This window comes from Pantherophis guttatus, chromosome 1, assembly GCF_059756535.1.
Source record: "Pantherophis guttatus breed Tessera chromosome 1, ASM5975653v1, whole genome shotgun sequence".
Taxonomy (NCBI): Eukaryota; Metazoa; Chordata; class Lepidosauria; order Squamata; family Colubridae; genus Pantherophis; species Pantherophis guttatus.
The window spans coordinates 20,380,623-20,408,142 of NC_142063.1; the positions used below are offsets into that span (position 1 = coordinate 20,380,623).

At 43.0% G+C, this 27,520-nt stretch overlaps 2 protein-coding genes and 2 long non-coding RNA genes across 10 annotated transcripts in view; 2 read left to right on the forward strand and 2 right to left on the reverse strand.

The window, feature by feature from the left end:
- The window catches only part of RNF126 (ring finger protein 126), a 29,546-nt gene extending 22,763 nt beyond the window's left edge, over positions 1-6,783 (reverse strand). Inside the window, exons 1-2 of one of the 2 annotated variants that reach the window (XM_087894252.1) lie at positions 6,489-6,588; positions 5,296-5,366 (exon numbers count right to left, since the gene is read on the reverse strand). In XM_087894252.1, coding sequence (XP_087750378.1) covers positions 5,296-5,325 — 30 coding nt within the window. In that variant the 5' untranslated portion in view covers positions 5,326-5,366; positions 6,489-6,588. Of the gene's footprint in view, positions 1-5,295; positions 5,367-6,488 lie in introns of both variants that reach the window. The other variant, XM_034437661.3, reaches the window with a different exon arrangement.
- Positions 6,784-6,875: 92 nt separating this feature from the next.
- On the forward strand, positions 6,876-11,999 carry LOC148116346 (uncharacterized). Of its 3 annotated transcripts, XR_015734280.1 has the most exons (5): positions 6,876-7,139; positions 7,589-7,678; positions 9,071-9,219; positions 11,572-11,592; positions 11,819-11,999. It is a non-coding gene; the product is annotated as an uncharacterized LOC148116346 (long non-coding RNA). The 3 variants fall into 3 exon arrangements; XR_015734281.1 differs by lacking the exons at positions 11,572-11,592; positions 11,819-11,999 and adding an exon at positions 8,373-8,428; XR_015734283.1 differs by lacking the exons at positions 6,876-7,139; positions 7,589-7,678 and having other exon boundaries at positions 9,033-9,219; positions 11,528-11,592.
- A 3,317-nt stretch (positions 12,000-15,316) lies between these two features.
- Positions 15,317-26,340, forward strand: LOC148116347 (uncharacterized). 3 transcript variants are annotated; one of them, XR_015734279.1, is made up of 5 exons: positions 15,317-17,812; positions 18,420-18,575; positions 19,961-20,145; positions 22,120-22,220; positions 25,184-26,340. It is a non-coding gene; the product is annotated as an uncharacterized LOC148116347 (long non-coding RNA). The 3 variants fall into 3 exon arrangements; XR_015734277.1 differs by lacking the exon at positions 22,120-22,220 and having other exon boundaries at positions 25,184-25,558; XR_015734278.1 differs by lacking the exons at positions 19,961-20,145; positions 22,120-22,220.
- ARID3A (AT-rich interaction domain 3A) overlaps positions 18,397-27,520 on the reverse strand; it is a 74,271-nt gene continuing 65,147 nt past the window's right edge. For both annotated transcript variants that reach the window (XM_034437658.3, XM_034437659.3), the window contains exons 6-9: positions 25,697-25,944; positions 23,213-23,524; positions 21,016-21,105; positions 18,397-19,520 (exon numbers count right to left, since the gene is read on the reverse strand). In XM_034437658.3, the coding sequence (XP_034293549.1) occupies positions 19,333-19,520; positions 21,016-21,105; positions 23,213-23,524; positions 25,697-25,944 (838 nt within the window). In that variant the 3' untranslated portion in view covers positions 18,397-19,332. The remainder of the gene's footprint in view (positions 19,521-21,015; positions 21,106-23,212; positions 23,525-25,696; positions 25,945-27,520) is intronic.

Consider the following 27,520-nt stretch of genomic DNA (forward strand, 5'->3'; position numbering starts at 1 on the left):
ACCAGTACGCTCCCACAGAGAAGGGCTCCTCCAGGTGCCGTCGGCCAAACAATGTCGGCTGTCGGCCCCTAGGGGGAGAGCCTTCTCTGTGGGGGCACCGACGATCTGGAATGAGCTCCCCCCAGAGATACGGAGGATCCCGGATCTGCGCACCTTCCGCCGTGAGTTGAAGACGCTTTTATTTCATCAAGCGGGCCTCGCCTAAATCTTCTCCCTTTTAAATGTAAATTTTAAATTTTTAATGTATTTTAAAATTATGGGTATTTTAAATTATGGGTATTAATTCAGCCAAATTTATTTAATTCATTTTTATTCGATTTTAAATTTTGTATATTTATGTGTTTTATTTCATGGCTGTACACCGCCCTGAGTCCTTCGGGAGTAGGGCGGTATAGAAATTCGATAAATAAAATAAAATAAAAATAAAATAAAATAAGGCACTCTGGATGGGCTCTGACTTTTCCCAATGTGCAATCTGCTTTGTTGGGCACACTGATCATTGTTTGCTTAACTTATTTCATAAGCTGTAACTGGCTGGGTGGGTGTTTACACCTGCTAACTGATAGCCCATCGTTAGAAACCTTAACAGCAGGGTCTACATGGCACACTAAACTGAAACGAAAGATATTACACTCAAGGTTGCCACGATGCATGAAGCCAGCCAATGTGGGCTGTCATCCAACATTTACAGATGAGTATGTTGAAGAAGCCCAATAGATTTGGACTCATTCAATAAATCATAGAAATGTAGTAGTATATGCAAATCTTGGTGCTTTTTGAGCTGGTTTTCTGGCAGGCCTTTCATTACCCAAACTAGGTAACATCATCCCTCTGTGCTGGTAGGAATAACAGAATAGAATAACAGAGTTGGAAGGAACCTTGGACGTCTTCTAGTCCAACCCCCTGCTTAGGCAGGAAACCCTCTACCAATGATGGCTAACCATTTTGGCATCACACGGGGGGGATTGTGCGTGTCTGCTGACACCCATAATTCAATGTCCCCCATGCCCTGCTCCCCCCATGTGCGCGTGACCCCTCCCCCCTGCACTCCCCCCTGCTTTTGGCATGTGACAGCATAAAGGTTACCGGTGGGCCCGGTAGGCCCGTTTTTCACTCTCCCCAGGCTCCAGAGGCTTTTTTGGAGTCTGGGGAGGGCGAAAACGGCTTTCTCCACTGCTCCGAAGGCCAGAAACAGCCCATTTCCTGACTTCCAGTGGGCCCGGAAGTCCTGAAAATCAGCTGGCCGGCACGTGCATGCGCGCTGGAGCTGAGCTAGGGGAGTGATGGCTAACCTTTTTGCCATCGCATGCCAAAAGCAGGGGGAGTGCGGGGTGGTTGCGCACGTGCGTTCCCACACCCATAATTCCATGCGCCCCCCCCACATACACATGCAACCCTTCCGTGCTCCTCCCGCTTTTCGCATGTGATAGCATGGTTGACCCGGGAGGCCCGTTTTTCGCCCTCCCCAGGCTCCAAAGGCTTTCTAGGAGCCTGGGGAGGGCGAAAACAGCCTTCCCCACTCCCACCGACCGGAAATAGCCTGTTTGCCAACTTCCGGTGGGCCCAGAAGGCCCAAAAATCAGCTGGCCAGCGCACGGATGCATGCTGGAGCTGAGCTAGGGCAACTCTCATGTGCCCACCAATATGGCTCCGTGTGCCACCTGTGCCATAGGTTCGCCATCACGGAGCTAGGGCAAAGCTTGCGTGCCCACAGATATGGCTCCAGGTGCCACCTGTGGCATGCGTACCATAGGTTCGCCATCACGGCCCTATACCATTTCAGACAAATGGTTATCTAATCTCTTCTTAAAAGCTTCCAGTATTGGAGCATTCACAACTTCTGGAGGTGAGTTGTCCCACTGATTAATTGTACTAACTGTCAGGAAATTTCTCCTTAGTTCTAAGTTGCTTCTCTCCTTGATTAGTTTCCACCCATTGCTTCTTGTCCTGCCTTCGGGTGTTTTGGAGAATAGCTTGACTCCCTCTTCTTTGTGGTAACCCCTGAGATATCGGAACTAGGGAGGGAGTGGAGTTTGGTCTCAATTTATATTCTAGTCATTTGCCCTGTCAATGTTGATTGGGAGTGGTCTCAGTGGTTCTTTGGTTGTTTACTGTTAGCTTGTTTGGCAGTTCCTTGAAGTATTTTTTACTTCTTTTTGGTCTGATATTAATGTTGATGTTAATCTCTGTTCATCTGGGTGTTGATTGCTGGTAGGGACATTTCCCCCCTCCCCCCAGCAATCAATATGCAGATAAGCAGAGATTAACAGCAGAAAATATTTCTCTGGGATTCTAGAAGCCCAACCAACAGAGAGATTGCTTTCATTCTCATAATTCTTTAAAATGTTTCTTGATTGACTTTCAAGGCCACTATCTTCCCAAGGTGACTTACAATACTCCAATACATAATACCAAATCATAAGTGGTGGGTTCCAACCAGTGTTACCACCAGTTCTCTTCGCGCACGTGCTTTGCATGCGATCGATGCACACTTGCTCGCTTCACTTGCACGCCGAACTTGCGCTCCTCGCAAGCGCATTAGGTTTCTGCCCAGCTGAGGTGCGGCAATCGACAGTGCCGCACCTATCAGCTGGGCTAAAAAATGAGAAATAAAGATAGGAATAACACAGGGGCGGGCGGGAGGGCCCAGCTCCCAGTCAAAGAGAACCAGTTTGGTGACGTCACATCACCACCACTACCAGCTCGCCCGAACCGGGAGCAACCCACCACTGAATCAAATACAGTCTTACCAGAAAATTCACATGAATAGATTCAGTGAAAACCTGCTTGAAATGAAAACAATCATTTTCATCACCAGCTTGGGAAAAATATAAGTTTTTAAAATCTTTCCAAACCAATGATGTGCAGAGGCCTTACATATTTTGGGAATGCCATATTTCACAGAGTATCACAGGGAATGCCATCTCTTTTTCTCATGAACATTTCTTCCTAAGAACTGTCAGTATTTAAAATTATACTACCTTCATTCTGGATCTATGTCTTTAATTCCACTGCAACTTCTCATAGGCAGTTAGGTGGCAGCACCCAGCTAAAAACTTCACTATCTGGAATCAGGTATCAGATTAATATTTGAATGGGAGACCATTAGAAATCCCAAAGCTGCAAACATCTTGGAAGGAAGCAACAACACATTTCTGTACTGTTGACAAGGACACCACATTGATGTTGAATTTGACTTAAAGGAGAACATACATTTACAGTACCTATCTTCCCCTGCAATTTAAGCTCCACCCTGGCAGTTATCCTTCCTACCCAGCCTTCGGCTGCTCTTCTGCTTGCACCATTTCCAAATTCCTCTGACTCAGCTGGACCACAAGCTTAAGAACAGCTGCTGCCTTTGGTAGTGAAGATCGAATGCAGGGCCAAAGTCTATCCCCAAGTGTTAAACATTTCGGAAAAGAGAACATTTTTAAAAATCCTCTCCGATATCTTCAAAAGCATCTGACTGAAGCTAAAGGAAAACAAAAGTAACTTTTAGCACTATTGTCCTAAGCCAGTGTTTCTCAATGTTGGCAACTTTTAAGATACATGGACTTCAATTCCCAGAATTCCTCAGTCAGCATAGGAAGTTGTAGTTCATGCATCTTAAAGTCGCTAAGGTTGATAAACACTGTTCTAAACAACAGCAGCATAGATGGAGGTTCAGAGTTCATCCACAATACCTGACTATCACGGAAAAGTATTTCATGCTAATTTTCTAGCCATAAACTTTACACCAGCCAACTCCGCGGGATGTTCTCCAGGTATTTGTGTCTACAACTTCCAGAATTCCTTGATTGAAAGAATAATGCTGGAAATCAGTGTCACTCCAGATGTAAAATACTGAGGCGTAAAGCAGAAGAGCAGGCACACATTATATTGCCCCATAACATGGGTTCCTCAGTTCAGATTTGGAGCAACATATGATCCCAGCCATTGTGAATTATAAACCATAGATTTTGATGTAAGGCTGTGGGAAATCAATAAACTAGGTTACACTACAATGCATGGACTCAGTCTGACAGTCCCTTGCTAAGTATAATAATAATTTATTAAATTTGTATGCCCCCCTCCTCAGCTCTAGGATTCTATGAATATAAATGGGGATTTGTGTTTCATAGCTCAATCTTTTAACCAGCATGATACATTCACTTCTTGAATGAATGAGACAGCTGGCCAGCCACTGGAGAAACAGAACTCTGAGCAAGGTGGAACTTTAATCTGATCTAGAAGGCCTTTGTATATTCTTAAGGAGGACCAGGTCTTTTTATTGACAACAAATAAGTGGGATAACCGAGTCTGCTTGTTCAATAGATAAAAAAGGTATATGCATGTATAAGAAAGAGCTGTGTTGTTTCATGTCTGGCTTTTCAGCTTCCAACTACAATCAAAGGCTGAGCAAAGTGGGCTTACCTTGCTCTGATCTACCATGGCTCTTCTTGCTCTCAGATACATCCTTATGGAAAAACGAGTCCATCCACAGCCATTAACCAACAGGCTTTTAAAAGGAAAAGGAGAGGACCACTTACCATGAAAGCTAAAGATGGATTCAGCCTCAAATGCTGAAAATTGTTTTAAAAAAACCCATCCTGGATCATTGATGTAACTGAGAAAACAAACAAGAAGCCCTGTTGACTCAAACCAAGATAAGCCCATCTTGTTCAACATCCTGCTTCCCACTGTGGACATACAAATGCCCTAATGGAAGTCCACAACATGGACCAGAAGGCAACCCTTGTCCTCCACTATTTTATCCCCTCAGCAGCAAACCAGAGATTACTATCTTGGGGAGGATGGGATGGAGGGACGGACGGACGGACAACGGGACTACAATGAAAATGACAAGTATCAATGGCTGTGTTCACAGATAAAAGGGAGAGATAATACATGAAAAGCATTGAAACATCAAACAAGATGGTACTTAGGTAGCCATGTAATTCAAGCCCCTTTCTCAATACCTTCAGTGGAAGTCAGAGCATCGCTTCCATAGCCCATGAGTTTCACAGCTACAGTATTTCATTATTTACAGGTTCTTGGTAAATATGCTTCTGATTTCAAACTGCTTATCTCAATCCTGCTCTCTGGAAAGACCCAAGTCTTTCATAACACTTGATTTCCAAACCCTTCACTTTCTGAAGAGAAGGGTTTGGAAATCAAGTGTTATGAATTGATTACCTTCAATTCTGTCTATGGCTTACTTAAAAGGTGGAATTCAGAACAAAACATATTACTCCACATGAATCTTAACACAGAAATAAAATGAAATTATCATTGACTATGATCCAATCAACTCACCTTAGCTAAAACAATCACACACTCCTTCATTTACCAATCCTTCTCATTTCCCGTCCTTCTCATCTGTTTTCCTATTTTTAAACAGTAACATTTTGGGGATAAAAACCACTATACTGTACCTGCTTTTTTTGCAAAGTGACATGTACAGTGACATTTCAGAGAAGAAGTAATCGTGTTGGCCTTCTGCAGCCAACCAAGCATCTCATGCATCTTAAAAGTTTCAGGTTAATTGTATATGTTCATGATGAGGTAGGTATATACATACAATAACCAAGTTAAGCCTGAATGCACATGGATCACATAATATTGTAAGAATATCATTAAACATTTAATTCATCCAGCCTAGGACTACATTTAATTAGCAGGGCATTAGATTATGGGGTTGTGTTCAATTTGTGATACATTGACACACATTTTCCTACGTGCAGCACTAAAGCTATATATGTAAAAAAAAAAAAGGTTCTCTTAGTTGCCCCACCTTTTATGGTTATGCTCTAGGATTTATTTATTTTTTCCTTTTGATACTGATGGCTTTCTTAGCAGGAAGCGAGGGGATTTCTCTCCTGCAGCAGTCCTCGCAGCCATTTGGTTCTGAGGGATACCATTTTTATAAAATATAAATGTCAACAGATGAATCTCAGAGAATCCTAAATCCCCTCCACAGGCAGGGGCAGCTCGATCCAATTATCTGGAGGCCTACAAGGCTCATCACTCCTGTTCTGACAGTATCAAAAGTGAAACCAGTCTCTCTCTTCCTCCCCCCCCCCACAGCCTGGCCTGTTTCACACACACGCTGGACTCAAAGACCCATAATTCCCACCGAGCAGCAGGGACAGGTGAGAGGAAGTGCAGACGACTAGGGGGGGAAAAAAAATCTGGAAAAGGCACAGATGCCCACCGTCCCACTTTCAGTGGATCCTCCATGTATACGGCTAGTCTACCTTGGAGGTCTACCAAGTGGGGGAATTAAACCGGAATGAAGATCAAAAGGATTTAAATCAGCCTTCGGCGACTTGACACTCTCCATACATTTCAAAACTACAGTTCCCATCACTCTCAGCCACTAGGCTAACGGCCATGCTGGATGGGGACGGTGGGAATTGCAGTCCCCAGCTTATCAGGAGGACATCAAGTTGAAGGCGGATCAGCTCCGGTATTACCATCCCCACCGACCCTTCCCTTTCCCTCCTCACCGGTAAGCGCGGCGCGATCTCGGCCGAGCAGCAGTGGCAAAAATACCGTCCCGGCTGCGGGGAAGCCTCCGCCATCTTGCTTCCTCCTTTTCCTCTTTCCTCCCTCCCTCCCCCGCCCACCCCACCCCCACCCTCGCCCTAACAGGGAGGCAAGACCGCCACACGCTGCGTCAAATTACGTCAAGACGCTTGGTAACGCAAATGTCCCTACGGCGGCCGTGCAGGTTCAAGAACGGGCCATCTCCGAGCCAAAAGGAGGGGCGGGAAGTCGGAGATCACAGAGCTTTCCAAGTCCTAGACCGGCCCTTTCTGCCGGAAGAAGGCTGAGAGGAGGCGGATTTGGGAGGGTGGTGATTTACAGACAGGCCGGCCAATGGGCGGGTCTTCATTTTAAAGCCACGTGACTTCTTCCTTATTTCCCCCCCCCCCCAGCTTCTGCGTTCTCACGACCTGCGGAGTTGAAATACGTTAGATAGCAGGCAGGTAGCTGGCTGGAGAATTCTGGGAGTTGAAGTCCACAAGTCTTAAAGCTGCCAAGTTTGAAGACCTCTGCAGTTTATTGTGTAATGCGAGTCCGTCTTTTCTTCCTCTCTTCTCGCCTTTTTACATTGCAAGCTACAGAAGGGAGTCTGCGGGCTGATACAAAACTTGGTTAAGTTTCTCTCTGTGTCTCTCTTTTTTTTTTTGTTAGCCATCGAATAGTGTTTTTGCAAAACGCTTTTGACCTTTAATTGACTTGGTTTAACAGGGGGGCCCCCGCAGATTTAATCTGTCTCCCTACTGAAAAATACTGCAAGCCGGCAAAATACGTGTATAAAAATCGGTAAAGAAATGGTCATTCGTTGAAACTTAATTTGTGGACGTCATTTAAGCAATCACTAGGGGGCGCTTGCCTCCTACTGATGTATATTTCTATTCTGCATAAGTAAATATCATGTTTTCCATAATGTTAACAATATATCAGAGTAGTTAGCCATTGATGCACAGATGTGCAGTCGGTGTTACCGTAGAACTTTTCTCCATGCATCTCAGGCTGCCTAGTTTTCATCGCCTGTTGTCTCAAATAAAGGCTGGAGATCTGTTTGTTTCTGCTTTTACAGGTAATCTTCTTGATCGCAATTGGAACCAGAATTTCATTGCTAACTGAGGCAGTTAAAATGATTCGATCCTGATTTTACGACTTTTGCCAGGTGAAAAAAAAAAAATCACAGCAGCTGTTAAGTGAATCATGCTGCCTTTAAATGGATTCAGCTTCCCCCATTGACTTTGTCTGAAACTGCCTGGGAAGGTGGCAAATGGCAATTGCATGAGACCCCCCCCCCCAAACGGTTGTAAATTGCATGCTGGTTGCCAAGTGCCCAAATTTTGATCATGTGATTATGGGGGTGCACTCAGGGGTGGGTTCTAAGAATTTTTACTACCGGTTCTGTGGGCATGGCTTATTTTGTGGGTGTGGCTTGGTCATGTGATAATTCTTTAGGATTTAGCAGAGGTACTGGTCTACCAGGCTTTTAACTGCTTGCAGAGCTGTACTGATCTACCCATTTATTTTTGCAGGTACTGGTCTACTCATGTATTTTTGCAGGCACTGGTCTACCCATTTATTTTTGCAGGCACTGGGTCTACCCATTTATTTTTGCAGGCACCGGTCTACTCATTTGTTTTTGCAGGCACCGGTCTACCCATTTATTTTTGCAGGCACCGGTCTACCCATTTATTTTTGCAGGCACCGGTCTACCCATTTATTTTTGCAGGCACCTGTCTAATCATTTGTTTTCGGAGGCACTGGTCTACATCCAAACTGCCTTTTACCACTGATCAGCTGTAGGGCAGCCCTTTGAAGCCCCAAGGCAAGAGTTTAAACATTTTTGTTTTTCCTTATAGCCCATCAGCTGGGACTCAGGAGGCAGCAATAGATTGGGGGTGGGGCCAAATAAAAGGTAAGAATAACACGGGCGGTGGGTAGGGGGCAGAACCGGTTCCGTGATGTCATATCGTCACCGCTACCAGCTCGGCAGAACTGGGCCGAACCGGGAGGAACCCATCACTCCTTATTGGTTAGTTTTTTTCAATGCTGTTGTAACTTCAGTGTAATGGCTGTAAGTCAATGTACCTTCATTGGTTTTTTTTTCAAAGGAAATTAAATGGTATTCTTTTGGGATATTAAAGATGTTGCCAGGTAGAGCAGATGATGACTAGCCAAGTATAATTTCAATTTTATGGCATGGTTTGTTGTGCTGTGTCAGTCTGCTGTAGTTTCATCAGCAAACTGGCTGAATGCAATGCCTACCATCCAGCCCATACTGACAAGTCATTTGCATCCGATTCTAGACTTTCCTATCATCCATTTCTAAATTACCTTAATGTATTTAACACAGTTTCTGAATCTGGGAAATACTTGGTCATGACTACTGTGACACATTTCTCTCACAATCTAGGCTGCTTCTACTATATGTATTTTGTGCCTTTTGGTCAATCTTGACTCCTGGCAACTACACAAACAATGTGTGGGGTGTTGGGTTTCCCTCCTCCCCCTTTTGATAGTATTTTTCAGAAGTGGTTTGCAACTGCCTCCTTCCTAGGAAAAAAAAGAAGATCCAAAGTCGCCCAACTGGCTTCTGTGCCTAAAGCAGCATTAGAACTCACCTTCTCCTGGCTTCAACTTGGCCTCTTTAATCATTTCGCCAAACTGGCTCTCATTTTTATAGTACCCTACAACAAAAAAGTTATGGTAAGTGGTTTTGAATTGTGGTAGCTGAATAATGAGCCTCACACAAAGGCTTAGACTGGGGGGGGGAGGGGAAGCAATCTGTTATGGCAGCTAGAATTTCTTGTTGCTAAATTTATATTCTGTTGTTCTGAAAAAAAACATGCGGAGCAGCTAATGCTATTGTGGATAAAAACAGGATTAGAATGAAAACATTAACAATTAAAAATAATCAGTGAAGCAGCTTTACTGTAACTCACCAATTAAAATCTATTTCAGTAATATCATCTTAAAGCCTACGTGCCTGCCTGAATAAAAACATGTTTACCTGTCAAGGGAAGGACAAACAAAGCTAGGCTTTTATGGGTTAACATAGAGCTGAGAGGCAGATGTAGATAATAGACCTCATACTGATGAAAATGTGGATTGTAGGTAGGATATGCAAAGGCATAGCAAAATGCATTTGAGATTTTAGACGAAAAGAAGAAACTATCCAGACTCATTGGATGGATTCAACCCGTTACATTATATCAGAATGGAGGTGTTATGTTGAACCTACTACAGGTAGTCCTTGACTTACAACAGTTCACTTAGTGACTGTTTGAAGTTACGGCACTGAAAAAGTAACATATGACCATTTTTCATATTTATGACCGTTACAGCATCCCCATGGTCACGCGATTTACATTCGGATGCTTGACAACTGGCTCACATTTATGACCGTTGCAGTCTCTCAGGGTCATGTGATCCCCTTTTGCAACCTTCTGACAACCAAAGTCAATGAGGAAAGCAGATTCACTTAACAACCATGTTACTAACTGCAGTTAACAATTGCAGTGATTCACTTAACAAATGTGGCAAGAAAAGTCATAAAATGGGGCAAATTCCACTTAACAAATTTTCACTTAGCAACATAAATTTTGGGCTCCATTGTGATTGTAAGTTGAGGACTACCTGGGCTGTACATAAGCACTATGGCTCAGTGGTGAAATCTGCATGTGCAGTGCACACCAAATGCATGTTGCGCATGCATGCGCAATACATGCCAAACGTGTGTTTCGTGTGGAAAAAGGCGGCTTGGGAAGATAAGTAGAACAGCGAGAATTTCCTGCTTTCTAGCAATTTTAAATCGTGCGGTACAGCTGATCGTCGGAAATACCAGTTTGGAGGAAACATACCCGAACCGGTGCAAACCGGTAGCATTTCACCACTGCTATGGCCGTATTGTGGTGGCCCCATCTTATGACTTGGTCAGTGAACCATCGTTAAAACAGAGCATGATAAAAATATTAGTTAATCACATGTCATCTCTTACGAGTCCTAGTCAAACTGGCAAATGAACATCTTTATTAAGATGGGAAATATATTGGAAATGTATTGTACAGGTTCTATAAAGTCTCTTTATTTTTAAAGAAAAGTATCTTAAATCTATGTTTATCCAAACTACCCTCCTTTTCCCCACCCCTACTTGTTATTTTTCAGAAAAGTATGTTATCAATGTTAAATCTCATATTCAAAACAAAGGTAGATCTCCGAAAATCCAAAACCCATGGTTAGACGATATTTTATTCAAAGTAGTATGTGGAACCATCTGAAAATTTTCCAGAATTTTTCATCAGGCTAAATAGAAAAACCCTAAAAATTGCTTAAGGCAGGGGTCCCCAACCTCCATGTCACGGGGCTGCAGCTTGTTCAGAACTGGGCCACAGAAGCAGACCAGCACACGCATGTCCGCACAGCTCCACTTGTGTGAACCGCACACACAAACACAGCTCCATTTGTGGGAGGGCACAAGTAGAGCTGGATCCAACACGTGTGCTCAATTTGCCGCTCACAGGTAACCATTCTCCCTCCCCCGTTCTGCTGGTCCGCAGAGCCGAAAGGTTGGGGATCACTGGCTTAAGCTGAAAAAAAGATGTCTGCTTCAACTCTGCCGCCACAGGCCTTCACTCATGCTGATTTTTAGATAATCCATATTTTCATTTTTTTTTTTACACAGCATGATACAATGCTGTTGTCAGTATACAAACCTACAATTTGTATTTCTATTTCTCGCATACCAGAGGCCGTTGCCAAACCTGTTCTCTTTGCTAATGAAACTTTTCTTAATGTGGATAATATTGAGGATGTCATAGTCATTTCAAAGTGTATGTCCCACATTATTTTGCAGCTGGATCTGAACCTTAGTGCTATATTATTTTCTATATTCAAAATAATTTGAGTATTAGTGATTCGAATTTAGAGTCTGAATATCAGAACCTTCCAATAAATTTGGCAGCACGTGAGGTGAAGAGCCATTTTGCCTGTGAATCAATGAATATTGCTATTCCAGGGTTCAACGATGTAACTCAGCCTTCTGTGTCTACCTTCTTTCAGCCTTTTCAACGGTCCAGGAAGGTAAGTCAATATTATTATCCCTGTATGGCAGATGGGAAGGCTTAAGAACATAAGAAGGTACATTATGACAGGCTAGATTATTTATCCATTTAGCATCCTGTAAGCAAAGTAATTCTTTAGTTCACCCCTCCCCCATTGAATTTTTGTCATGCAAAAAAAATTGCCATTCTTTTTAAAGAAAGAGAATGAAGAAAAACTGATTACCTTTATCCTCATTTCAATTTAGGCACCATATTCACATGTTCACACAGATGTGCATACCCGCGCATGCCCACATACACACACATGGATGGCATACACCTGAAGGTATCTTTTTCTTCTTTTTTAATATTTCTTAAACTTTACAAGGTTACAATCATCTTAAATATTTCTGAAGTTTAAATACAATCTGTAATAATGTTATAAAATGTAAACTTTTCAGTGTTTTTATTTCTTTATTAAGTCACAAAGGTTAATACCTGAATGTTTTGCGAAAAAAGTGATTTAAAAAAACAAAACAAAAGCAAAAACAAACAAAAACGAAGTACAGAGGCCAGGAGACAAAAGGCAGTCCCAGGCCTACTGTTTTCAGAGGTAGAATGTGGTTTCTTTTACAATTTTTAATTCTTATTTACCTGAGTCAAAAAACTACATACGCTGTACAGATTGCATATCCTTGCTGTATTCGATTTTTTTTTCCATTCAAAATCCCTAGAGAAAAACTGAAATTACATCTTATTTTTAAGCTGATATGCAAAGGAGAGTGGGGGGAGAGTATTATGTTCTCCCCGCCCCCAAATCAAGACCTCCCCTCAACACAGTGTTTGTACAAATGCAAGAACAAAAGCACCCTTTTACTAACTAAAGCCATCCCTTACCCCCTCCCCCTTTCGCAAGAATAAAAATAAGCCAATAAACTCCCCCCAAGACAAAACTTGATTGTGGGTTGAGCAAGCTGGACAGCATTGCTTGAGGTCTGGAAAAAAAAAAGGTGGTGGATTTAAAATGCTAAATGTGTTATAACGTGTGCTATTAAAATAAGAAGAGTTATTCCCCAAAGAGACTGAGTGATCTTGCATCACCACTTCTAACTCAAGTCTCCTTCTTTTTACCCGAATGTTTTCACGAGTATCCATTTTTTCTCTCAACTGCCTGCTCAACTACAACTCCTCCAAGGCGCCAATGCAACTTTTCCAAAATCATTAAAGAATCTGGAATGTTCCTTGATAGTTGGGTATAATTAAACTCACGTAAATGGAAACACCAAAGCCAATGCTGGGGCTCAGCTCCTTTGAAAGTTTAAAAACAAGCAGAAGAACGTATATTTTAAACCCACCACCATCTAAGTAACAGCCACAGCAAGCAAATCTGAACATTTTTTTTAACCCGCCCTTGTTCCGAGACCCTTCCCCCTACCCGCCTCCCCCGATACAATCAAGATCTAGACAGCAGGTTCAATTCCCCTGAGTTACAAATCCAATCCTTAGTCAAAAAGCTTGGACTGAAAAATAAATTTTATACGTTTCTTAGACACGCACGCGCACACGCCCACAATTACACACTCAAAAAAGGGAAAAGAGACACAAACATACACACTCATTTTATATATATATATATATTTATATAAATTTAGTTATAGAATCTTTCTTCTCCACCCACCTGCATACTAGAATCCTCTTTCATCGTGTTTATGGGGAAAATGCCAAGACCCACCCACCAATAATGAATAGAGCGATATGCTCAGTAGACGCACACAGGTTGGGAGGGTGTCTCATGCAAAATTGGCATATTTAAATTACTTTGATTGAGACCAATGAATTCCAAAGGGATAGCTACCAAAATGAGGAACCAAGGGTTGATAGCTTGCACTTCGTAGCTCCTGAAAGCTGTCGCTAAAGGTTTGGCCGCGTTTGGAGAATTTTATGGCTGAAGTACTACTACACACACATGCTTTTTGCCAAACCTCACAATCTCTTTGTGAACATAAAGCAAAGCAAACGAAAAACTGTCTATTTAACCAGCTTCCCTGTCATTTGAACTGATCGCTAAAAGCTGGAATACTCTGGGACATTAAAGCATTATTTGAAGCTGGGTTAATATCCTACTTTATTCCAAAGCTAATAACCATTATTTTCCCTATTCAAGTGAAACAGGAAATTATGGTTCATTACTTGAATTGCAGCTCCTACAATGGAGCAGCAAACACGAGAAAGACACTTATGCATATGCTATGTTACTAAAGGAAGGTAACAGGGCCTTTGTCTTACAACAACAAGCTGCCAACAGAGGTGGGAACAGTGCTTGGCCTAAACTTTGACAAGATGGCTACCTCAATTGCCTCTTTGTTAAATACTCTCTATGCTGCTGGAAGAAGTTGGTCTATCCAGCAGTTAGGTAAACATAGTTCCCGTTGGGGATGAAAGAGAGGTAGGAGAACAAGGATTCATATGTCACCAGAAAAAGGCTGCTTTAACTCATTTTAACCAATCTAGCAAAGGCATTTTTTTTTCACAGAACAATGAAGAATATAGGAGCAATTCCTCCCGTCTCTCTGCCCTGTGTGAAATGTTTTTATCTACTTGGTAGCCAATATATTCCGCACACAACTATATTGTTAGATATTTCCTACCTATAGCTAAGGTTAAACCAGGGATAACTTGCTTAAGGAAAGAATGTAGCAGAACAATTTTGCACAAAATTCTATCTTGGGCATGGCCTGCAGGGACATGGATCTCGAGTCAAATTTGGATGATCATTTTAAGAATAATAAAAAAACAAACCACCTGTATTTTTACAAGAAAACTCTGATAGGAAACAATCAAGACTCGCACAGGAGATGAAAGAAACAAAAATAGAAAATTCTGGCTATGTGGCAGAGAATATAGATACTGATGGACCTTACTGGCAATTATGACTCAAGGTTTTTCTGGGAGGAAGTACAGATTTCTTCATTACCATACTTACAAAACCCACCTCAGACACAAAATCTAGAAAACGACTGTTTTAGCCATTTTAGTCTATTAAATTTCCACAAAGATTGAGAACTCTGCTTTTTATTAAAACTCAATGAAGCATATTCTCAAATAGTCTTGCTTCTGCAGAAAAAGGTCTCAAAATGCTTTCAGCTGGTTCCACTCAGTGAAATGTACTGGGTGGATTGGATCAGAAAAACTAAGGGGCAGTCAAGTTTCCAGATCTCACAGAAACTTTAGACACCAAGTCTTCCCTAGCTGGACACCCTCCAGTTCCCGGAATTCCTAGAGTGATCTTACACCACATTGTCTGGGCATTCTGGGAGATGGAGTCCTTATCACATTTGGAAGGAATCATGTTGGGGAATGCCAATTCGGGGCACAACACAAGAAAACACCAAGAATTGTGGTGAAGGCACGAAGGGAAAGGCTCGAATCTCATAGCTAGTCTTCAGAGAAAGTCTTCAAGTGGCAGGGCATTCCAGGGGGAAGGAATGCTTCCAGACTGGGATGCGATACCACCCTGTTATCAGACCAAAAAGAACATAGATGAAATGATGAGGGACGCTTGTCCCAATGCTCTCCTCCCTTTGGCTGCCAATGGGTCACAATGACCATAAGTGGAAAGAGAAATGTGCCTCTTCCTCCTCCAACCCAGTCAGCATTTAACTAATGAAAAGCATTTTTTTGTAAGTGAGCCTGACGACAGCCATGTTCCCTCCTTTTTTTGCATTCCCCTCCCTGTGTCAACAGAGTCCTGGAAGCAGACGAGAGAGAAAAAGAATGGTTTGTGCCATCTAAAAAGGGTTACATTCAGCCTTTAAGAGCACTTTTTTCCCCCTTCTCCCTTTCATAATTAAGCGACTTTGCAGTTCCTCTACACCCCTTAGGAGACAATGTCCTGGATTTCACTTTTCAAAGGTCTTTTTCCCCCCTCTATGAGATACCTTCTGCTATCCTGAGAATGGAAAAATTCCCCGTGTGGCAGCTTGTGGGGCTCTGAGCCCTCCATTCATCTCAGAAAATGAACCCATCCTTCTCCTCTACCATTTAGAGATGCCATGCTTTGCCCCATGTTTCTAGACCTGGAGCCGTTGTAACCAAGGGGTTTCACCTTATCTGGCATTTAGAGGGGAGATGCTGAAAAGCTGAACTACGATAAAAGGCCCCAAAATAGATTGAAGTGCCTGGGATCTGTAACTGTGGGAAACTGCTCAACTTGGCCAGGACACTCTGCTTTCCAAAATGAAGTGCACTCCTTTCGGCATTTGTGGAACCTGAAGATAAGCTGAATTTTCCTATTCTTAGCATGCCCAAAAACTGCTTGATCCACAACTCCACAAAGGCTTAGCCCTTACTACTTTGGCATCCGATCAGAAATGTGGGACTCCCATTTCCCAACACTCCCTTGCCAAGGTTTCCTCATGTCTGGGTCATCCAACACAGCCAATGGGCTGAAACGGGTTATTCAGGGGAAAAATGCATGCCTCCTGCTTGAAAACACTGACATTTAACTCAAATACTTTCCGTTATGCTGAATCAATTACAGTATCTCAGAATCTCAACTTTAAAAAACCAGCCCTAAAGGGAAGGGTTGCCACATGTCAAGTCTTTTGTATGATGCAAGTGATAGCATTAAAATCCCAGCAACGAAGAGGCAGAAAGAACATACGCCTGTTTCAAAACTCCACAAAACTAACCACATAGAAAATTAAATGTCAGGCCTGGAAGCCATCTTTTGTATTAGGCCTTCAGGCCTCCCCGTTTCCCACAGTAGTTAAATGTGGCGGGTCTGAAGGCCTAATACAAAAGATGGCCTGACGTTAAAACCTGCCAAAATGAAATCTTGACTCTACAGCAGGGGTCTCCAAACTTGGCAACTTTTAAGACTTGTGGGCTTCAACTCCCAGAATTCCCCAGCCAGCTGGCTGGGGAATTCTGGGAGTTGAAGTCCACAGGTCTTAAAGTTGCCAAGCTTGGAGACCCCTGCTCTACAGTATGTGTTTAACGTTGGGAGGACGTCAGTGATAAAGCAACATCCTCCAATTATGTCTCTGCCTAGTTTTCAAGCTTCTGTCTCATCTCGCATGGTAAATCCACAAACAGGGTCTCTCTAACAGAGGCCCCGTTTCTTTGAAAGCGGCAGTCGTTTAACTGCACAGGCTGAAATAAATTATACTTTCAGAGGGCACGAAGGGAGTGAATTGGAGTGCATATACCTAGGAGAATCGAAAGAGGGAATTAACCAAATTGCTCACCAGGGTCCACTTCCCTCAGCAGCAAATTAAAATGTGGGAGGGGAAAAAACCCCCATCAAAATAAGCCACAGAGCCTTTGCGATGGCGGATGAGGAATTATCTTTTGTTGATGTTATTGGGATTCACTGGTCTTTTGCAAAATGAAATGAAAACGCCGAACTCCAAAGGAAATTTGTTTTCCTAAAATGCATTAAAGGAAGAGGCCAGAAGGAAAAGAAAAATTGAAAACGGTGGCCCTAAAAAACAGTGGTTTTTGAGATTGCGAATATGTTGTTTCCGAGCTACCTTTCTATATTTGCAGAGGACCTGCAGATCAAACTGTTCCTGTCACCTTCTTTGTTACTGCAAAAAGCAGGTGTGTGTGTGTGGGGGGGGGGAGAGAATCTAGGTAGATGCCTCTCACTCAGCTGTTCTAAAGCAAACCCAAATATAGCTAGTCAAAGAAAGGATGCTAGAAGACTAAGCTAAGGGGCAAAAATGGAGTGATCTCTGTTAGAAATAATGGAGGGTATTCGTCCTGCAGACCCTTCGATTCCTTATAAATGAAATTATAAATACGGCAGGAGTGATTCTGGAGTACCATGAAGATCCCAACAACACTGGAGACTGGTAGAATCCAATGCAATCCTGTGTAGTATTTAGGCAAACTTTGCTAAAACTACCTTTGGAGGCACAGGACAACCTGTAACAAGTTTCTAATTTCTTATGTTCCAAACATATCTGAGAGCTAGCAAGGAAGCCAATCTTAATACAGTCTGAGGAGTTTAGCGCTCTTTCTAACAAATTACGGTCTTCAAAGAAGAAAAAAGAAGGGTTTTTTAAAAAAAATATTAGTAGCTGCAAGTTGATTGTGAACTGTCTTTGGGGATCCTGTAGTGCACCCCCAGTTATAATTCCCACCCGCCTGAGAGAAGTCATGATGATGACTATGCCACTCTCTTCTGTTTTCTAAATAGGTATGCTTTGAAAAGAAGCTTAGACAAAAGCAGCTTTGCAAAGATTATGCCACAGGTAAATGCTACTATTTAAATTGTTTTTAAGAAACCTCCGAAGTAATCAGCCACTCTGACCATATGACAGACGAAATCTTGTGTGGGTTAAGATAAAGAATTAGAAGAGAGCCAACAATTAAACAGCTGGCAGGCTGCTCCTTTCAGTCCTCATTCTCACAAACGTACAATCCATACGTGGGGTGGGGGCAGCTCTGTATAAAAATATTATCCTATGAAATGCTACCATAGCCCCTCAAACCCCACCCACTCCACACACAAAAAACTACCTGAGCACCCTCAAAGCCCTACCCAGATCTGGGGGGAAGAGAGGAAGAAAGAGTCGGGACAGCTCCAAGGAGTTGTTATCATCACAAGGAAAAAAGAAAACCTATTTTAGAGGTGCTTTCCTTAACAAATGCAAAGACATGAAAACTTGCTTGTGGGTCCGATTTGGGGGGGAGGAGAGAGATCTATTGAAAATAAACACTGTATTTACACCCTCCCTTTCGTTTTCGATAAATAGTTTGACAGCAGTTTTCAAAAAAAAAGGCAAGGAATAAAGCTTTCCCCAAATTATCCTCCATCTGTGAAATCCTTGATATCTGCATATATTTTTTTTTATTTAGGGTTCCATTTCAAAAGCAAGCCCGTGAGAATGGAGGCACACCAGCTGCTACTGCCGCCAGCACTACTTGTCTGGAGGTATCCCAAAGAATAACTTAAAAAAAAACAAAAATCAAAATCAAAAGGACACACAGTGCAAAAGTGTGGATTTGCATGAGGTAAGGAGTTATGGATCTACAATGCATCACGTCAAAAAGCTAAGTCTGCACAGTATTGCTCCGGCTCAGAATTTAACAACACCCCTCCAACCCCCCTTAACTTTTGTGTGGTTGTTCTTTCCAATGTATTCACTAGGAACAGCCTTCCCCAAATTGGTGCCCTCTGGGTATGCAGGAACTGCAATGCCCAGAACCCCATGGAGCACAACCCTAAACAGAGAATACCAAGTGGGTAAAAAATGCTTTAAAGGGGAGAAAGGGGGGGAAAAAAACCAGCAGAGGAAGGAGGACAGGAGAAAACCATCATTCCACGTACTCCACTTCCCCTGAATTTTGTTTGGTGTTTGGTTTTCAGCTACATTGGAAAAATGCACTTTGTTTTCTGAATCTTTGTCCCATCCTAGGACAGTACCATCCCTGAATTCCTTGCTGCCTGGGTGGGGAGGGGGGAGTTTGCACCTTTAGGGACCCCCTGCACTATGCTTGTTACCCCTCAATGTCCATGGCTGGATGCCACGTGTGGTAAGGTTCATCACTGATTCCACCCCCATCCAGCCCCGAAATCCAAAGAAAACCCCATCCAAATGTATCAGGCAGGCCCTGATGCCTAAGGGGTATCAGAGGGTGGGGAAGGCACAATTTAACTCCCCCACTGCACACGGGGGAAACAGGGAAGGGGAGGGCCGGTCTCAAATGTCCTGTCCAAACAGTGTCTTCATTTTGGCGGGATGGAGGAGGAAGAAGAGGTGTGGTGGGTTTAAGGCGATAAGGAGTTGGTTGAGGTAGAAGTCGGTGCAGGGGGCACACCGACTTGGGAACCTGCTGCCGTGCCACCTGTTGCACCCCCGCCGCCACCACTGCCAGTGCTGCTGGAACTCCGCCCACTGTTGGCGCTTCCTTTATTGTGAGAAGACGATGCTCCTGGAGTTTGGGCAAACAACACTCCTGGAAAGAAACAGGGAACAAAAATGGACAGGGCAGGTTCACAATGGCTGTAACTCTTCTTTTCCTGCAGCCCGTCTTTTTGTACCTCCCTATATACCCTGTTTCCCCGAAAATAAGACATCCCCTGATAATAAGCCTGATTGGGCTTTTGAGCGCATGTGCTAAAATAAGCCCTCCCTGAAAATAAGCCCTTCCTGAAAATATTTAATCGCATGCATAGCTAGTCCCCGCCATTTCTTCTGGTTAGGGCAGGGGTCTGCAACGTTAAACATTCAAAGAGCCATTTGGACCAGTTTCCCACAGAAAAGAAAACACCGGGAGCCACAAAACCCTTCCCGTGCCTGACTATTTCTTGAGTGGCCACAAAACTAGCATATGTAGTTGAATTAAACATTCTGTTTTCTTCTGAAACTTTTCTTTTCTTGGGTTTATCCGTGTAGATTGGCCTACTGAGGGTTGAAAAGCTCAATAAATCGTGTGCCGGGCGAGTGTTGCACATCGGTGGTTGTGACGCATATTGAGTGATGGAGAGCCGCAGCAGAGGGGTGAAAGAGCCACATGCGGCTCCAGAGCCGCAGGTTGCTGACCCCTGGGTTAGGGTTAGGGAGACAGAGCTGGAAATCAGGTAAGATGGCAAGAGGAGCCCCGTCTTGCTCCATGCGCCCCAAAATAATAAGACCTCCCCGAAAATAAGGCCAAATTTTCGGCCTTATTTCAGGGGTTCAAAAAAATATAAGACAGGGTCTTATTTTCGGGGAAACACGGTAATAATTGAAGCCCACCAAACTAGAATATCACCTTTCACGCAATGTAACCCATGTGGATTAATATGCCAAGGTTAACTAAAGAGGGCAGTACTTTAGAGTAAGCACATTAGTTTTTACGTCTTAGCGCAGATATGTCACGCTAGATAGCAGCAGCTAGTCAATCTTGGCTGATTGTGAAAAGCTAAGCAGAGTCTGATCTAGTTAAAACTTGGATGGGAGCCCACTAGAAAATCCCGCACCTTTAGTCTGGATTGGAAAGTCAATTAAACACCCCGTCCCCCAATAAAGCAATGCCAGGAGAATGACATGAAGTCCTCCCAAGTCAAGATGAACCGGAGAGTTTCTCTTAATATGTCAGGGGGGAGCCTCCAGCTTATGAACTGCTGCAAACACTCTCTGGGGTACTCAAGGGTTTCTGTCTTTTTAAAGGATTAAAATCAGCACAATAAGTTTATGTTAGTAGCTTTCCTTTGTCATCAAAAGCTTGCATTAACAGTGCATGCCCACTCCCTCTCTGATGATATCATGTCTCTGCCATACACTCTGCAGACTAAAAAAAAAAAATACTCCTAAACTGCATGCCCCCTCCCCCAACTTTCTTGTTTGATTAGGGATTGGGTGCTCGCCATCCACCTTTTTAACAATACATGACACAGTTTATAGAACAATCAACTCTTGCCACAATGGCCAACCATTTTCTCTAAGTCCCAACTGCATTTTCCCCTTACCTGCATACACGATGCCATTAATCTCGACTGACATGCTTATGCTACTGGTGCCATTGGCAGCTAGATTCATGGAAGAGTCTTGGCGATTTTCTGCAAAAGAATAAAGATGGCTTTTTTTTTTAAGAAAAAAAAGTGATCTTTGTATGGCGAGAGATTAGCTTAAAGCATCAATAACTTAAGTTTGGGGCTACACATACTTGGCTTATAAACTGGAAATTAAATGGGCAAGGCTAAAAATAAGGGCATGTAAATATTGTAAATGGAAATGAAGGCAATCTCTCAGCCACTTGGATAAGCTGAATATGCTGAAATCTTGTTAAAAAGAAAGATCCTGACCACTTTTAAAAAGACACAAGATACCAGTTTTCACTGAATTGGGGGGGGGGGCTAGGGGTGAAATGCTCCCGGTTTGGACCGGATCGTCTGATCCGATAGCGATGGAGGCAGGTGGTTCGGAGAACCAGTAGCAAAAATTCCTGCCCCCCCCCCATGCCCAGCTGAGCTGCGCGATCATCAGAGGCTTTTTTTCTTTTAAATGCCTCTGACGATCCAAGCTGAGTTGCCTAATTGGCAGAGACTTTTTTAAAAAGCCTCTGCCAATCAGGCAACTCAGCTGGGATCATCAGAGCCTTTTGAAAGCATTCTTTTACAACCTCTTCGCCAAAGAGGTTGTAGAAAAAATGGTTTTAAAAGTTTTTTTTTTAATGGCCACGCCTACCCAGTCACATTACCCCCCCCCCAAGCCACGCCTACAGAGCACTCAGTTAAAGCAGGATAAAATGATGCAGAAAACATACAGCTGGCAGAAATGAAAGGAATAATGCAAACTTGTTTGATTTACATCATTTACAGAGTTTTTAAAACTCTGTAAATGATGGTAATCCATATTTATTTTTATTCATCACATTTACAAGTAGTCCTCATCTTATGACTGTAGTTGTGCCTGGAATTACAATCATAAGTCATTATGATTGTAAATTGAGGCATTATGTGACTAGACTTGAATTTTTGTAAAAAAAAAACATTTTTGCAACAGTTATTAAGCTAGCGCTGTAGTTGTTAAGCAAATGCTGCAGTCATAAAGCAAATTAATTTTCCCCGAAGGCTCCTTTTTTGCTGGAAACCAGAAGTAAATTCCGGAAACCAGCCAGAAAAGTTGCAAATCATAGTCATATGACTGCAGGACACTGCAAAGAGCCAAAAAGGTGAGCTGATTACCAAATATGCTGGCAAAATGCTATTGTGTGATTGTGGGGTATGTGTTATGTGGCCATCATAACTTCAAAAATGGATCATAAGTAGCTTTTGGGAGGGCATCATAAATGTGAAATGTTATTAAGCGACTGGTCTTAAGTTGAGTACTACTGTACATAGCTGCCCATCTCACAAAATGTGATTCTGAACAGCATACAATAAAAACAGAATACCATAACAGACCTTTACTTGGAAAATAAACTTTCTAACCATGGAATCATAACTTTCTCCTTCAGTAATAGTTGTAAAATGCTTTCTTAATGGGAGTGTTGATTACAAGTAGTCCTCACTGACCCATATCATTCAGGGGCTGTTCAAACTTAAAAGACAGGTGCTCCTTAAAGCTAAAGCCAGTGCAGGGTAGTCCTGTGATCCTGATTCAAGCACTTGGATCCAGCATGCATTATCACAATTTGTTACCTTCACAGTGAGCGTCTGACCAGCAAAATCAATGGGGAAGCCAGTCACGGTCATGAGATGTTCTCATTTAATGACCATACTGCTTAGTGACAGAGGTTCCGGCCCCTATTGCGATTGGTAAGACCCTGAATAGCAACAGCAGGAGCACTTAGACTTATATACTGCTTTACAGTGCTTTATAGCCCTCTCTAAGCGGTTTACAGAGTCAGCATAAAGCCTCCCAACAATCTGGGTCCTCATTTTACCGACCTCGGAAGGATGGAAGGCTGAGCCAACCTTGAGCCTGGTGAGATTTGAACTGCCAAATTGCAGGCAGTCAGCAGAAGTAGCAGCCTGCAGTTCTACACTCTAACCACTGCGCCACTGTCGTTGGCGCAGTGGTTACGAGCTTCAGGCTCCAATATGAGGCAATCCTGAGCAACTCTTGGGCCCGAGGTGCATGGCTTCCATCCATCCCCACCTCATGTCTGGTATGGCTATCAACCTTTGGGGAAAGAGAGGGAACATGCAGCAACCCACCGACCTGGTGAGCGGGCCCCTTGACTATTGATCCGGATGCTCATCGGCAGCTGAGCGGTCATGGCGAGCAAGTTTTGCTGGATTGCCCGTTGCATCAGACGCTGCTGTTCATCTGTCACAAGTGCCATCTTCTTTTCTGGCGGCTCCCCCGATTCCAACTTCTCCCGTAGCTGTTCCAACGCTGCCGCCTGAGCAGCTACAGCAGCTTGGGCGGCGGCGGCTTGCACAGCTGCAGCCTGCGCTGCGACGACAGGATGGCTTGCGAGTGAGACCGGTAGGCGGGTGGGCACCGCAATAGGAATTGCAGAATCTTCCTCTGGTGGGGGGGGGAGGGGGAAAGTGATGGGAGAGATGACTACAATAGTTCTAGGGCTTTTTTTTTTCCTTTTTTTTAAAAAGAAAACACACACACAAAATAGGTGCAGCCGGTAAAATTATAGTCTCTCTCGAGGAGACTGCTCCCATAATCTCAGGAAGGTAGTTTTAACAGAAGTAATTAAACTTAAATTAATGCAATCCTTAAAGCAGCTGCAGCTGCTTTTTTAAAGCTCACATGGAATCTTTTTTTTTAAAAAAAAGTATGAGCTTTTTTATGAATACTAGAGGTGCTGTACTTCAAGAATTGCAGTCTTTCTTCTAAAAGAAAAGAGCATAGTCCTATTCCTTACACGATGAAGCCTTTCCATCTGGCCCATTTTAGCTTTTTTTTCCCATGGAAAAGGGACTCTAAACTCTGGTGTTCATTTAATGCAGGGGTATCAAACTCAAGGCCTGCAGGCCACATCCAGCCCATGGGGTGTTCACATCTGGCCCACGGGGCCACCCTGGAAACAGTGAGGGACTGGCCTGCAGTGCCTCTGCCAGCAAAATGGGCTCCCAAGCTCCGTTTCCGGCTGCGAAGGCCTCCTACAACCCTCTGCCAGCGAAAATGGAGCTCGGGAGCCTGTTTTCGCTGGCAAAGCGCTTGGGCCACCACAGGTGCCCCTGACACAAATGACATCGAGCTGGCCACACCCACCCAGCCCCTGAGATCAAACACAATCCTGTTGCGGCCCTCAATGAAATCAAGTTTGACACCCCTGATTTAATGTTTCCCTCTGCAGCATCTTTATCAGCAAGATTTCAGATGTCCTGAGCCCAAAAACCCAGTCTGCAGAATTTCATTAGGTATCAACTTTTAGACTCGGCAGTCGGCATCAAATCTGGGGGTAAACATTAGCTGATTTAGGCAGTGTCCTTACAGGTAAAAGTTATCACCCAAAAAGGATTAAGGAGCTTCTCCCCTCTGTTATGCCTGAATGAAGCTGCTTATGTTAAACAAGTAGGATTTTTACTGATGCATGCAACCTAGTTAGAACATTCTTGATCTGGCCGCTGTGAACTTTAGAACAGTATTTCTAGCTGGGGAGAATTAGGAAACCTACTACAAAGAGCAAAAAAAAATATACTACAACATTTTGAAGTCAACTACAAAGGCAGAGCCTAACAGGAGCAAAACGTTCATTTGTACCACCCCAGAACAAATCCTTTTTTCTCACAGCATTTTATGTTAATGATATCTTTGTCATTGTTTTTATTAACCTGGATTAAGTCAGTGATCCAGTAAATGAGAATATGTGATTCTAGATAATATTTTAACGAATTACTTTTCACTCAAGGCAATGAAACGCATTAGTCACGTCCTCATTTCAAATTCTTTGTATGGGCTACGTATGTGAGACCCAAGTCAACTGCCTTTCTCCCAAAGTTTCCTGTACAGGTAGTAGTCCTCACTTAATAACAGGACCCCAAATTTCTTTGCTATGCAATGAAATTTGTAAAGTATGTCATGACTGTGCCACTTAGCAACAGAAATTCTAGCACTTCTGTTGCTGTTGTTAAGTGAATTACCATGGATCATTAAGCAAGGACATCACGTGGTTGCCATTTGCAACCTCCTGCTAACTTATCATTGCCTTTTTTTTTTTTATTGAAGGAAACCAGCAAAGGAGGTTGAAAATGGCCATCGTGTGACTGCGGGACGCTGTGACCATCTTAAATACAAGGACTGGTTGTAAGAACTTGTTTAGCACCATCCTAAGTTCAAACGGTCATTGAAGTGGTTGTTAAGTGAAGACCACCTATATACCATCTTTTTAAGAAAACAGCAGACAAGGGCACTAATAGAACTTTTAATGACTACTTTTGAGGTGCTAGAAAGCCTCTCCTCCACTAATTTTCCCATTATATTTGATGTGAAAAGCCCCACCTGCTAATTAAGAGATCAGCATACTAAATTCGCTGCAACTCAGCACCAGTTAATTACATCTGCAATGCTTAAATGAAAATATAAAGAAATTCCATAACCTGGTACCCTCCGGTCTTTGAACTTATCCTCCCACAATCTTTAGCCCAGCACAGCCCCTAGGGATTGTGGGAGTAGAAGCCACCAGGAAAACTCCTTGAAATGTTCAAAACATCTCTCTCAAGAGAAGGTGCAAATAGTTACCTTTCTTGATTTTTGGAACAGGGGCAATGGGGCTGCCATTAGTAGCTGAGGTCAGTCCCAAGGTTGGTACTTGAAGCTTGGGTGAAGACAACATGGTGTGAGTGCCACTGGGAGAATAGGTAAAGATTGAACCACTGAATCCTTGCCGACGGCCCTCTCGCCGGTTGCTGTCAATGGCTGCTTGGAGTTCATTGGGGTTGCTCAGCCCTCTTTTCTCGCACTCGTACGGATATAAGTACTTCATATACCTTTTGGAGACAAAAAAGAGAGATACACAAAAATTATGGCTGCTTAATTTAATAGAAGCCCAACAAACAGCAGCATTTTTTAAAAAAATTATATTTTAAATCTGCCAATGTTTGACACTGCTGAATTTATACAATTCTGTCTACCAGAGCAATATGAGTAGTCCTTGCTTAGTGACTGCTTGTTCAGCAACCGTTCAGAGAGACAGGACTAGAACTCATCTCCTGATTTCTAGCCTGGTGCCTTAACAACTAGACTCTGCCCTTCTGATACATCTGGCAAATTTTGATTGGCTGATTCCTCCATCATGGATTGGGAATCTTCAATGAAGTGCTATGTACCCAGCTATGCTAATAAAAAATCCAGTCGTTAATAAAAAACTTAATATTCTCATTCCATCCACATTGGCTTTTCTCCCTTTTCACAGCCAGGAGACTGTGAGTTCACTTTAGGCAGGTGACTCTGGGCCACTCTCTTTCAGCTCAATTCACCTAGCAGGCTTGTTGTTATAGGGAAAATAGGAGGAGGAGGAAGGAACATTGTGTGTGTTCACCACCTGGAGTTATTTTTAAAAATAATAAAGGTGGGATATAAACAAACAAACAATCCAATGTCAAGGACATCAGTTGTGTCTGATTCCTTGTTCTGGAAACTTTTCTTGGAGCCTACTAAATTGAGGAGGAGAGGAAAGATGTTTCAAATAAATATTTCAGATCAATATTCCCTGCTCAGGATAATATGCTGCAAAATCCAGACACTTCCATTTCCAAGATCTGCACTAGTGGTGAAAAAATGCTGGTGGCATTCTCTTAAAGGCTCCCGGCTTTTAAAAAGTTAATAGCTCTCCTTCTACTCCTCCCCCCATCCTCAATCCCCAATCCCCTTCCGCCACCTGGTTTTCTGAATTCCAGAGTAATTAACTTTAGTGTTGATTAGGGTGGATGAAAAGATGGGGGAAGGGAACTGAAAGAAGTCAGAGAGAAAGAGAGGAAGGGTGGAACAAGGTGGAAGGCTCTTATTTTCTGATTCTACATAAAATAGATAATGGTTATCAGGACACATTTATCCTTTTAATGTACTGGAACTGATCACTTTTCTATAAATTAAAATTCTGGGGGCAAAATAGCCGGCCTTCTCTGCAGGCTGCATTTGATATGCAAGCCTTTTCAGCCTGATGCTATCCATACATACTGTATACAACTCCAATTACCTCAAATCAGTATGGTTGTTCCCCAGTCTGGGGAATTTCCTGCAGGTCAGTTGCAGAGGGTAACAAAAAGTAATCTGTTTCTTGAGGGGGTCCTTGGTACTCTCTGAGCTTGGTTGTTTTCTTGCAGATGTTTCATTACCCATCAAAGTACTGATGATGTTACCTAGTTTGGGCAATGAGAGCACCAAGGACCCCTCATTTCAATCCTGAGCTACGAATATTCTCCTTTATTAGAATCTTTTTCTTACTGGACTGGGAGAGAGTCCTCCATTTATTCTTGTATAGTCTTCATGCATGACAGTCATTTTTCCACTAAAACAAATTCTTCCTCTTTCCCTCCTCAAATGCCTTGCTTGGCCCACCCTGAA